This window comes from Eptatretus burgeri, chromosome 7 (genome assembly GCF_056783735.1).
Source record: "Eptatretus burgeri isolate ZD-2024b chromosome 7, Ebu_testis_v1, whole genome shotgun sequence".
Classification (NCBI taxonomy): domain Eukaryota; kingdom Metazoa; phylum Chordata; class Myxini; order Myxiniformes; family Myxinidae; genus Eptatretus; species Eptatretus burgeri.
The window spans coordinates 40,520,330-40,534,213 of record NC_140967.1 but is presented as its reverse complement, the minus strand read 5'-3'; the positions used below and the strand labels follow the sequence as shown (position 1 = coordinate 40,534,213).

At 44.2% G+C, this 13,884-nt stretch overlaps 1 protein-coding gene across 3 annotated transcripts in view; it reads right to left on the bottom strand.

Annotated features, from left to right (window-relative positions):
• ABCD4 (ATP binding cassette subfamily D member 4) overlaps positions 1-13,884 on the bottom strand; it is a 120,839-nt gene that overhangs the window by 20,083 nt on the left and 86,872 nt on the right. For all 3 annotated transcript variants that reach the window (XM_085888106.1, XM_085888105.1, XM_085888104.1), the window contains exons 14-17: positions 12,291-12,327; positions 10,588-10,634; positions 10,295-10,347; positions 9,520-9,596 (exon numbers count right to left, since the gene is read on the bottom strand). In XM_085888106.1, the coding sequence (XP_085744232.1) occupies positions 9,520-9,596; positions 10,295-10,347; positions 10,588-10,634; positions 12,291-12,327 (214 nt within the window). The remainder of the gene's footprint in view (positions 1-9,519; positions 9,597-10,294; positions 10,348-10,587; positions 10,635-12,290; positions 12,328-13,884) is intronic.

Below are 13,884 nucleotides of genomic sequence, written 5' to 3'. Positions count from 1 at the left end.
TTCAACACACGCACACCTGCGTGTTACGACGCTCACACTCCATTCCATTACATTCACACCGGGAGACGCGGCTGCGTGCTCCCGCATGCCAACCGACATCTCCCTCACATACCGCTCTCTCACACACACGGTCTCCCTTGCACACAGCGACCTTGCACACGGCCGTTCACTCACACACGCGGGGGCACTCAACCGCGGTTCCTCATCCACACTGGCCGTTTCATCCACACACACGGCCTCTTCCACACACGGTGCCTCATCCACACACGGCGTGCTGGGAAGCACGTACTCCGGCACCATCGCCACCACACCACTCACACACGGGGTCGCTTCCACACACGGGGACGCACTCACGCCTTGCACCACACACACAGGGACAACCACACTGGGGATTCGTGTCCCCACAAGGGTCTCCGGGGCCTCTATACCCCCCAAGCTCTCCGTGCACCCGTTCGCAGCACTCCTCCCCTCGACCTCGCAAAGCACGACCGAACCCACCTGGTCGTGACTTGCCTCAAGGGGGCATACTCCCTCCCCTCGTTCCTGGAGGAGGCCATCCAGCTGCTGGCACCGGGCCTCCACCCAGTCCACCAGCTCACCCCCATTGTCCTCCACTACCTCCGTGTGTGTGTGTGCGTCACTTACCCCGTCTTCATCGTGCAGTCTTCCCTCTATCGTTCCCTTCCCGGCTACCGTCACTGCCAACGCAGTCACCTCTTCACCCTTTACCTCCCTTGTCTCAACTATTATTTCCGTTGTCGTCACCTCGTGTCTCGTCTCACACGTTTTGGTCTCCCCATTTAATTTTTCCCTTTCGGTCACCGTCGCTTCTTCTGTCACGACCCTCGCCCAACACGCCCCCCGAATTATTTTTTCACCCGCCTCCACCGCGGGCCTGTCAGCCGCTGCACCCCCTTCCAGCTCGTTTGCTCCCACACGTGGAGTCGCCATTCCCAGCTCCCTGGTCAAGGCCTTCATGCCCGCCTGCAGGCATCGGCCCATGTTCTGCGTCTCACCCCGTAGCTCTTTCATTTCTTTTTTCATTTCGTTTTTCATTTCATTTGTATTTGTATCCATCTTTTCGTTCATGCTTTTCATTTCATTTGTATTTGTATCCATCTTTTCGTTCATGCTTTTCATTTCATTTGTATTTGTATCCATCTTTGCTGTCATTGCCGCCAGCATGGCGCATAGCTGGGCCATGTCGGGTGCGCTTGGGTGAGCCGTTTCGGCAAGGGTCGGCTGGTTTTGGTGGAGAGGGGGAGGGGAGGTGTCATACACCGCGGCCGCTGCCGCACCCATTTCGGGCTCTGGGTTCAGTTGGGCGAATCCGTGTTCCTGCACAATCAACATTTCCTGCATGGGGATTCCATCCTGGACCATGGATTCTACCCATTCTACATCCATTTCTAATACCCCCGGCTCCCGCTCGCCTTGAGACGCCATCTTGCTTCTCTTAAAGGGTTAATTTAGCTCGCTCGTAATTTGGAGGGAATCGGGGGTCGCTCCTCTCACCCCTGGACCGATTCCCGTGAATTTAATTGGAGACAGGAGAGCCCGTTTTCCCGTTCTCCCTTACCAGTGCCGTGAGGAGGGCGATGGGTTTGTATCGCACGACCTGTATGACACCAGTGTCGCGGATTCGCGCCCGCCCGCGGAAAGATAGTGAAGCGGAGTTGTGGTTGGTGGTTGTTGTTGTGATGGCTGTTGAGACGTGGTTGGTGGTGGTAATAATGGCGGTTGGTCCAAAATAAAGATAGTAAAAGAAAAACGGCTATCCTGAAGAGTCGCAGCCCTCATGAATGACATTTATTCCCTCGAGACAACGGGTTTGGGCCGAACTACACATATACTTACCGAGATATCTCACCTAAGGGACCTGAATGGTGGTTTGCGAATTTGGTCAACCACAACAATATATATATATATATATATATATATATATATATATATATATATATATATATATATATATATATATATATATATATATATATATATATATATATATATATATATATATATATATATATAAAAGAGATGAACAGATTGGGGATAGACAAAGAAGGATCACTGGAATGGCAAAGAGGAGGTCAGCTCAATTGTGACAGAGAACGAATCATTATAAATGCCCAAGAGCAAGACAACTAAAAGAATGGCTTTAAAAAAATGGCAGGACTGAGCCAATTGGACAAGTACATATTCTGAAAGGTAGAAACAGAAAATACGAGCCACCAAAGAAACCTGTTCCACCTCAGTGGAAGAGTAGGATATAAAAAAAAACTCATGTTCGAACAGCTGTACACACAAAGGCACTATACGGTATGTAGAGTAATCCACTGGCACATCTGCAGAAATTTCAATATCCTGGTACCACAAAACTCATGGAAACATGAACCAAAAGCAATCAGTAAAAACAAGGACATAATGCTCATGCACGACCTGATGATCCCCATCCAGCGTGGAAAGAGAAAACAAAGCACTGCGACAGGACATAGCACTCAGATACAAAAAAGGAAAATAAGGCAATGTCAATTGAGGATTCAGTACCCAGCGATTTTGGTCGAAACAACGCAGTAATCAAGAAAATGCCCAAACATCACGACCTCAAGAATGAAGTGAAAAGATCCTGGAAGCTGAAGTGACAAAAATGTACCAGTGATAATTGGAGCAATGGGAATGATAAAGAAGAACCTCACAAACATCCTCTAAACCAGTGCTTCTCAAACTCTGATGTGGCAGTCCGGCAGGTATTTTTTTTCCAATGTGCCAGGGACCGGTACCATATTTGTGCCATATTATTATTTGTTTATGATCCGAGAAAATATTGTTTGAACATCCTTAGTAATATTAATTTACACCGGATAAATATTAAAATATAATTAATATAATAAAAGTTGACACATTTTTATATATATATATATATATATATATATATATATATATATATATATATATATATATATATATATATATATATATATATATTGTTGTGGTTACCAAATTCGCAAACCACCATTCAGGTCCCTTAGGTGAGGTATCTCGGTAAGTACATGTGTAGTTAGGCCCAAACCCGTTGTCTAGTGGGAATACATGTCATTTATGCGTGCTGCGACTCTTCAGGATAGCCGTTTTTCTTTTACTATCTTTAATTTGGACCAACCGCCATTGTTACCACCACCAACCACCGCTTCACCACAACCACCACGACCTTCACGTCACACCTCGCAACCGTCGCATCGCCACCGTTCTTGCGCCGCCTGTGGGTACCAGTGTTGGACTCGTGCAGGGCGCGCGCCGAACAGCGTGTACAAAATCACGGATTTTGTGCTTCAAAAACGGATCAAAAACGACACACGCCCACTTTTTGCCGTCCAATCGGTGAGCGAGGGGCGAATTGGCCCCGCCCCCAGGGCGTTGGAGGGCGATCGATATATGCAAATTTATGGATCAAAAAGCATTCACGCCCACTTTTTCTCGGGCCAATGGGGAGCGAGGTGAAAGGTCGAAGGGAGGGGGTCAAAGATGAGAGGGCGAAGCCACGGGGCTGATAAAAAGCGACCGTGTTCGGCAGTCGGGAGAGTAGTAGAGTAGGAGAGTCGAGAGGGAACAGAGAGTCAAGACTTCGCGGGCGGTGGAGTTGGCAAGAAGGAGCTGGTCGTCGTGTGCGTTGAAGTCGGAACGGAGGGGACGGAACTGTGGAGAGGCGGCGAGGGCAGACGAGGGGGTGCTCGCGTCGTGCAGGGAGCTGCACCCCAGGGAGGCCGACAGCGCGACCTGGCCGAGGTGGAGACGCTCGTCGCGGGATAATAAAAATCCTCTATACCCCGAGCATCAGCAACCCCCTCCTGTTTCCCCCCGCGCTGAGATAGTGCGACCAAGGGGGCCCCTTTCCCACCCCCTACCAGACACTGCCCGCGAGGCCCGCGGAGTTGAGGCACCATCGCCGCTCCGCGTCTCATCACCAGACGGGTAGGCCCGACCCGGTCTCGGCCTCAGGCCCGCCTCATCTTTGAGGGTATTCTTTTCCTTGGTTTTGGGTATGTGTTGTCGGCGCCGTCTGTGAAGTAGAATTGTATAAGTGTTGCCGTGTGCTCGGTAGTCGGTATTAGATCTGCATTGTGTCTTCGCTTTTACATTTGCTTTTTGTGTAAATTGAATTGTGTTTTTCTTTTCTGTGTGCTTTTGGTGGAATTGAATATGTGTGCTTTCCGTTCGTCGCGAATAAATGTGCTTTGTGTCGAACTGTTTCCCGCTTCGCTTTGTCATTTCTTTCTTTGAATCCTCATCTTGCTTCACGTAAAGGGTTGGTAGTGGGCTGAATACGCCCGATAATTAATCGAACCGTCGAGGTCGACGAATAACACCGCTCGGTTATCCCGATAGTACGGAACGGGTCGCTTAAGTGGCCCGTGTCCGAAGTCGACCTGCGGCGAGGTGCGATCGCCCGGTCTACCCTCCGCGTGGGTACTTAGGTAGGTCGAATTTGGCGAGCAACCCTATCCCACGCGGGGGCTGATTGGCTCGATCGCGGTGAGACCGAAAGGTCCACCCGTGACTGGTTCCCGGCGTTAGTCCGAGAGGGTCACGACTGGATTGTCCGTCCGGTGGGCGACGTGCCGCGATTCGAGTTACGTGGCCGTTCGCACGCCGGCGGGCGCGAATCCGCAACACTATATACATACATACATATACATACATACATATAGACTTCTCTCTCTCGTATTTTGAATTTGTCGGCTTAAATATATTATTTTTCAAGATTTTATACATTGCATGTTATATATTATAACAAGGTGAATGCACCCGGCGTTGCCCAGGTTCTTTTAGAAAGAATTTAATCTTCTATACATATGTCTGACGCAAGCACAGTATCAGTTCCCTATTGGGCCATGGCAGTCATAGGCTAAGGGGGTTGGTGAGGGGGAAACACACCCCCTTCCCCCTCCCCCCCGGCAGTCATAGGCTAAGGGGGTTGGTGAGGGGGAAACACACCCCAAGGTCACAGACAAACACAATTTCAAATATATATATATATATATATATATATATATATATATATATATATATATATATATATATATATATATATATATATACACACACACAGTAAGTCCTCGCTAACCGGAAGTTCGCATATCGTAGTTTCGATTATTCGTAATTTAGTTTTATTGACCAATTTTTCAATTATCGCAAACATTTTATGCCTATCGTAATGTCATTGCAAGGAAAAACGCAAAAAAAAAGTTTCAAACTGCCTGCAAAAAACAACAATCACACAGGAAGCGCATCAACACACTTTCACTTTACTGCGCATGTACTGTATGCTGTACTGTACGTATTCTCTTCACGCTCGCCTGCATACCTTCCAGTATGAATCCCAAGCGACCCGCAAGTCTTTAGCCGAGCACACCACGTTTCAAGCGACAACGAAAGGCTGTCACATTGAAGGTGAAATTGGATATAATTAAAAGACATGAACGAGGTGAAGGGACAACGGAAATCGGCCGCGCACAGCAATCGCTGCATCGACTGTACATTCGAGTGTTCAAAGTTCGGCAAAGGTAAAGAAAATATCACAGATTGCGACCAGTTCGAGTGCAACGACACTAACGAGAATGAGAGATGGTGCCATGCACAACATGAAGCGTTTATTATGTGTGTGGATAGAAGATCAAACTAAACGTCGCATGCCTTTATCTCTTGCTGTGATACAAGAAAAAGCGCGTAGTTTGTGAGGGCATTGACCCACGATTACGTGATCAATTACTTCTCCAATCATGTTGAGAAGTACTCCAAGGAGAACAACATTGAAAATAAATCTTTGCTGCTTGTAGAAAATGCTCCTGCCCATCCTCAGCAAATGGAAGACTGGTGTGAAAACGTGCAGGTAGTATTTTTACCACCAAATACTACCTCACTTTTACAGCCTATGGATCAGGGAGTTATTACTGCTTTTAAAGCCTATTATGTTAAGCATACCATGCTGCAGCTTATCAAAAAACTGATAAGGACAAGCTATCAATCAAGGAGTTTTGGCGAACATACAACATTAAAATGGCTTTGGAAAACATTGAGGATTCATGGGCGGAGGCGAGTGCCTCCACAATGAACGCTGTGTGAAAGAAAGTGTGGCCCGAGTGTGTCCACAATTTCAAGGGGTTTGCTGATGTTCCGTTTATTACAAGTCAAATTGTAGACCTGGCGCAGGAGGCTGGTTTTGAAGAGGTTGACGAAGAGGACGTGGAGGACTTGCTGGAGTCTCATGCAGAACCCTTAAGCAATGAAGATCTTATGGAGTTGGAACAGTAGTGGACTCTTGAGGAAGAAGAAGATGCTGTGACACCTTCATCCGAGCATCTCACCATGAAAAACCTCAGCCAAATCCTCAGCTCGTTTGAAAGTGCCACAGAATTTGTTATCGAGCAAGATCCAAATCTTGAAAAGAGCACTGATTTTAGCAGTGTTGTTAATGACTTTGTTGCTACAAGGAACTTTATGCAGCAAAGAAAAAGAAAGCCATCCAGCCCACTCTCCATGCATTTTTCAAGCCTAAAGATGCAGCACCAACTCCATCCACCATCCAGGATGCTCCTTCAACCAGCTGCCAAGAGACCGTTCCCGCTGGTGAAGAAAGTGACAGCACAGTGTCAAGTGAAGAGGGGGACGATTCTGCCACTCTGCAAGTGTGACTTGTCCACCACAATCAACTCCGTTCCTCCAGCCTCGGGGTAAGTCGCCACTACTCGAGGAGTGTGTTTTGTTTATTTGTGTTTATGTCCAAAAAATTCCGAGCCAAAAACACATCCCCCCTTAAACACATTGGTTTATATGGGAAAATATGTTTTGTTTAACACAGTTTCGCTTATCATAAGGTTTTCCTGGAACGCAACCCTTGCGAAAAGCGAGGACTTACTGTATGTATATATATATATATATATATATATATATATATATATATATATATATATATATATATATATATATATATATATATATATATATATATATATACACATATATAATGTGAAACTGGAAACTCGCCGCAGACCGGCAGTCAATGACTTACGTACCGGCACCGGTCCACGTACCACCACTTTGAGTAGCATTGCTCTAAACAATCCCTGGGAACATTACCACAAACGAACTACAGTTGGAGCCTGTCCAGGGCTCAATGATGATCCTGAAAAGAGTCCTCGGGACAAAACTCTGAGAACAACACAACTTCAAATTAGGCCGTGAATCAGGATCCTTCACTGAAACGAAGGTGGATATTTCAAGTCTTGGGAGGGCTCCGTTCCACCTTCTGAAACCCGAATTATGGAGATAAGTCAAAAACACACACACACACACACACACACACACACACACACACACACACACACACACACACACACACACACACACACACACACCAATTCGCTTGGCGTTTGGAGAGAGGATGTAATGTTAAGGGAATTTTGTTGATTAGGTACTCGTAAGAGAAACAATGGTGTTGTATCAGATGGACCGCTTACATGGACCAACTGAGCCAGGATATAAGACCCAGGTGAATGACCAAAATGGTGTTTAAATTTACTACACAGCATTCAATTAGCGATACTACGTTTCTCCAAGGATCACCCAAATGAAGCCAAACCTGGTAGTGCTCTCATGGGAAAATGCTTCTTTTAATTAAAAGCTTTATTTATAAAGTATTCGGTGAAAAGGGGCCAAGACACTCAAGAAAAGGTACAGATCTGGTGGTCGACTGACACAACAAGGGGAATGAGGAACACATAATCTTATCGATAATGGAAACTAAGGTCTAACCTGCTATATTGGCACTGGCAAATACCAGATTCATACAATGAAGATAAGAGAAACTAAAAAGGCAAGGACCTTAGGCTGGCACCACCTAATTGTGGCTACAGGATGATGTGGCACAAGGCAGTGTGGCTCAGGGCACGAAGAATAGCAAGAAAAAGTGAGCACGATGAGGGACAAAGACGAGAAGATGGCGGCCAAGCAGAGGGAAGCACCTAACACGTCCTCCAGGAGCAGTGCCAAAAAACAGGGTGAGGGAGAGAGGGAGAGAGAGGGAGAGAGAGGGAGAGAGAGAGAGGGAGAGAGAGAGAGAGAGGGAGAGAGAGAGAGAGAGGGAGGGGGAGAGGGAGAGGGAGAGGGAGAGGCAGAGGGAGAGGCAGAGGGAGAGGCAGAGGGAGAGGGAGAGGGAGAGGGAGAGGGAGAGGGAGAGGGAGAGGGAGAGGGAGAGGGAGAGGGAGAGGGAGAGGGAGAGGGAGAGGGAGAGGGAGAGGGAGAGGGAGAGGGAGAGGGAGAGGGAGAGGGAGAGGGAGAGGGAGAGGGAGAGGGAGAGAGAGAGAGAGAGAGAGAGAGAGAGAGAGAGAGAGAGAGAGAGAGAGAGAGAGAGAGAGAGAGAGAGAGAGAGAGCGCGCGTGTGCAACAGTTTTTACCATCCCTCTTGGGTCCACCCATGGCTGAACTCCATTGGCCGCTGCCCATAGGATGTGGGCAGCGGTCTCACAAATGTCTACCCCACCCACATTCAGGACCTCCCCTCAGCACACAAGGCTGCTCCTCCCCCAGTCCTTTGCGAGGAATCAGCAGGATTGCCATGTCTGTGGTGCTTTCAAAGCATCCATAAAGTCCTAAAAAGTTCATTTATAGCGCTATTGGTGCCTTTGTGCCCACAAGTCTTCATCTGGCCTCACCCATACAGAAGGTCAGACATAATACAACTTTACTCTATGCTGTTCTAAGATAATGATAACCACCTTCTTGGTACACATTTTACCATTAGGCTTACTTCTGGAAAATATCCTCTTGCAAGGGGAATCTAAGCTACACAATTCACACAGTCCATGCTAAAGTCTTAGTACAATCGAGCAATGGATCCCCTTCTCTCTTTTTCCACCTAACAATACATTATGAGCCACAACAGCCACAAAACCATTATTCAAATGAAAAAATATTCAATGAAAAAGAACAGATATAAATAAAAAACAAGAGCTCAAGGGGTTTTATTTTGTTGAATACGTTTGGAGATGGTTCAATTGCACTCTTTTCTCCAGGGCTTCAAGAATGCGGCGCACCTCAAAGCTTGGCTCATCCACCATCCCCACCTGCAATATTTTCTATCCTGTGAACCAGATCTAATTCAACCCTCGATCTTACTGAACCCTCTTTATTGTTAGTGCATGTCCTTGCTTGTTGTGTTCAAATGTGATCCTGTTGTCACCAAGTTGTCTTTTTACTCATAGTCAACTCGCTATTCCATGAGTCATGGTTTTCTCAACAAAATCCAAATCAAAATGAAAAGAATTCTAAAAGTAAATTTGACCAAATGACTTTACTTTTATGTGCTCAATAAACTAACAACACACAAGTATTCAACAAATATTACGTATCTTATCTGATAATTTAATAGCAAATGAATGGTCTCCCAATCAGCAATGCCAGGAGAGCATTCACTGGAATTCTTGATAAAAAGATTACTGGCAATTCCACCACAGCACCTACCTACAAACTTTGGCTGGTGATAAAAAAGGCGAGCGAAGGTAAGTCTTTGCATCTCTCCAGGTGATAATACATTATACCTGTATGAGCACAGCACAAGTACAACAAAGTCAAATGTTGCTTCCGATCATGCTCCAGAAAAAGTAAAAAGGAAGAGTTAATCTTTCAGGCAAAATGGTGGCACCAGCATGGTTTGCATGTGATTATTTTGTGAGGATGCCTTGTAATTTAATCAATGAAGAATAAAATTATTTACAATCTTTAAAATGTTAATTCAGTTTCACCGCATATGTAACATGTCATTATAGTGAATATCAGAAACCCCATTAAAAACTGAGAAAGATAACATACGCCAAAAACAAAAAAAGAAAATAAAAATCTGGTGAAATATCAACGCCCTTCTCAGTATGATTTGGGGATTTCAATCTGAGGACCAAATTAGTGTCCCGGAGCTGTGGTTCAAGTTGTATCATGGCATTTTATGATGTAAAGACCGTTTTCCTGCTGATAGTTATTGCATGCGTGCACCGAGCATCTGGATTTATAAAATAGCAAAGTAGGCCATTGATGCAATGATGCAAATGTTGCATTCTACCTTTTTCCACTCTCCATATGTGTGTTTGTATGCGTGTGTGTGTGTGTGTGTGTGTGTGTGTGTGTGTGTGTGTGTGTGTGTGTGTGTGTGTGTTTTGCTATGTCTGGCTTCCTACTTGGGACTACGGTGCAGTAATTGGTCTTTGTTTTGATTATACTAAGCTTTTAAAATGCTTGTACTCACCAGCTCCATTCCACAGGCTCATCTAGACCCCCTGTTCGTCCAAGCAAGCATGACTGGAAAAAGGACAGAAAATGTCGTGTTACTTCCTGGCAAAATACTTGCACACCTTCAAGGGTCATTTAAATATATTGCACATGCGAAAATGTTGGAAAATTAGTCACTCACCAATAGCCCCAATCCCAACCCTTCCAATCCAACTCCTTTTGGATTGCTCTACAGTCTACATGCTAATATAATGGTATAACTGTTTTTTCAACATAAAACCAACACAGGGTAAAGAGAAATGCTCTTACCAAGCCGACATGCTTGAGAAAACGAATGATCCGTTCATCGTCATGTTCTACAAAACAAAAATATTTTGCAATGAAATAATATGGTGAGCTTGATGCAACGCGCGCGTGTGTGTGTGTGTGTGTGTGTGTGTGTGTGTGTGTGTGTGTGTGTGTGTGTGTGTGTGTGTGTGTGTGTGTGTGTGTGTGTGTGTGTGTGTGTGTGTGTGTGTGTGTGTGTGTGTGTGTGTGTATATATACAGTATATATCAGTAAAAAGTAGCATACTGAATAGTAAAATAATAAATTCTTTATGAAAGCTTGACGTTTCAAAAATAAGCTAGTTTCCTTCCTCAGAGGCATTAAGAGCAGTGGTGAACAAAAGTGGCAGAATAATTTGAATGCAGGGAGATTTGTAAGGACTTGAACCAATCCATGATACAAGCTGTCCCCAAGGGAACTTAACGCAGTGTTACCACCACTCTTAATGCATGCCTCTGTGGAAGAGAACTAGCTTGTTGTCGAAATGACAGGCTTTAATAAATAATTTGTTCTTTTACTGCTCAGGCTCAGTGTGCTACCTTTTTTACCAATATTAATCCTGAGCTGCAAATCTTCCATGTACTATATATATATATATATATATATATATATATATATATATATATATATATATATATATATATATATATATATATATATATATATATATATATATGTATATATATATATATATATATATAATATATATATATATAAAAGTATATATATATATATATATATATATATATATATATATATATATATATATATATATATATGTACACTAATGTGCAATTTCCTCATGGGTTTCATACGTCGATAGGTCTAAACGGTACTTTTGACATTCACATTCTGGTTTCACTTCTGGGAACCATGCGAAGCAAATGCCTTCACCAACACTGCCCATCATCTTGAACATTTTGCAGGAATAATGGGCAACAGGATGCAGGCAAGAACAGGAACATCAGGCATCAAAAACACAACTTGTAGAGAAATACAAACACCACCTGGCACCGAAACATGCCAAAGAGTCCTGCACATTTCTTCTCTTTTATCAAGGCCCAGTTTTAATACTGCAGGTAACAGGATCAAAGCATTTCACCAAAATAACTATAATCAGTAAAATTTGCAAATCTAAGGGGATTTTAAGGTAATTGTGAAGTCTACATCTTTTTGGGGGAATTTGTATTGGTTGCAATGCAATTGGAATGTGGTAACAGCAGTGAATGAAATTTAAAAATCTGAACAACTTACACTCCAGGCAATTCATTCACAGGTTGCATGCACTTGACACTTTGAATTGAGCTTGCACAACATACATAATTTCATCAGTGCCTGCCAATTGATTTTCTGTTTGTGTGTGCTCCGTGAATTGCAGGCCATAGGTTTGAATGATGTTTCCTAATGGTAATGCACTCACATATTCCAAAATTATATGTTCATTTGAGTCGTTAACTGCACGTATGAAAGCCGAGATGTGAAAGAGCCAAGTACCCACTCCAGTCCTAGTAATTTGCTTTGGACTGATGGCTGGCATGATGAAGCACTGTGTGTGGTCAGGTGTGTGGGTCAGCATTATGGGGAGATTAAGATGGGACCAAAAGAATACCATATTTTTTCAAATATGGTTTGCGAGCATAATTAACTTTTATGTACAACATCAGTTTATTTTTTTTACATTGTACCTGTAACTGGAAAAATTTCAGGCAGTGGAAATGTCACCTGTAAAACACAAAAAGCAAAACATTAAACATTCTAAAATAAAGCAACATACACACTCATCATACATGGCATGATTTTGATCATGTAATATTGTAATGGATGATAAGTAATTAATCATTGTAATTGACTGAATGGATGGTAATCCTCACTCCATTAGGTACATCGATCTACCATGGCAGTTTAAGTAGCAGGAGGCACAATCCTGATCAGCTGAACAATGTTGCCACTCTGATGTAGGATAATTGAATGGCTAACCTTTTCCCAAAGGTTGTACTCATTGTGGGGACCTCGGAAGTATGACAGGCTGATTCAACCCACCTGTTGTGTTTTTGGCATGGCTCAAACTCAGGACCTTTAGATCTTAAGCTGTGAGCCTGGTGTTGGCTCAGTGTGGTTTGGGTGGCGGCTTGGGATCCTCGGGTCCTGAGTTAAATCCCCGTCGGCCGTTGAATTAATACACCAGGGGGTTGACTCAGCCTGTCATCCTTCCGAGGTCGGCGAAATGAGTACCAGTTCCAGTGTGTGTACTGGTAGAGGGGCACTGCATCAGCGACACAGTCGCGCTTCAAGAAATGATAGCTTCCTCGGCAGTTAAGCTGCCATATGACCACCAGATCTTAAGCGAACCACCTAACCATTAAGCCACCATCAGGGTTAATCACTGTAATCGACACTAGCACAATAATAAAATCATTGTAATTTTATTGCGAGTGCAATCAATTGTAATTGACATGCAATAATATAATCAGTTACAACTGTTGTATTTGACACCAGCAATAATAATAACAGCACTTATGGATAGGCAATGAAGTATTTCAAAAGATTTACACTTTTTAATTTACAATGAAATTTTTATTTTACAATGTCTAGGGATCAGAGAGGTGAAAGCCTGGTGTTGGCGCAGTGGTTAGGGCAGTGGCTTGGGACCCAAAAGGTCCTGAGTTCAAGTCCCGTTGGGACACTGAATTTATATATATATATATATATATATATATATATATATATATATATATATATATATATATATATATATATATATACATATATAAACCAAGTCGAAAACACCAGGGGGTTGACTCAGCCTGCCATCCTTCCGAGGTCGGCGAAATGAGCACCAGTTGTACTGGGCCCAGTGTATGCCACGGTTAGAATAGGTGTACCATATCCCTGTGTGTCATAAGAGGCGACCAGGGTTGCGTCAGGAAGGGCATCCGGCGTAAAAACCTATGCCAAATCATTATGCGGACAACAAAACGAATTTCCATACCAGATTGGTCGAGGCCCGGGTTACCAACGACCGCCACCGGTACCGGTGGTCAGCAGGGTACCAGTGGAAATTGTGCTACTGCTGGGCGAAGGAGGAGAAGGAGACGGGGAAGGCGTGTCCGGAGGCAGTGGGAGAGGGGGAAGGGTAGAAGTGTGCAGGTGAGAGTTGGAACTCTGAATGTTGGGACGATGACTGGCAAAGGGCGAGAGTTGGCTGATATGATGGAGAGAAGAAAGGTGGACATACTGTGTGTACAAGAGACCAAGTGGATGGGGAGTAAGGCTAGGAGC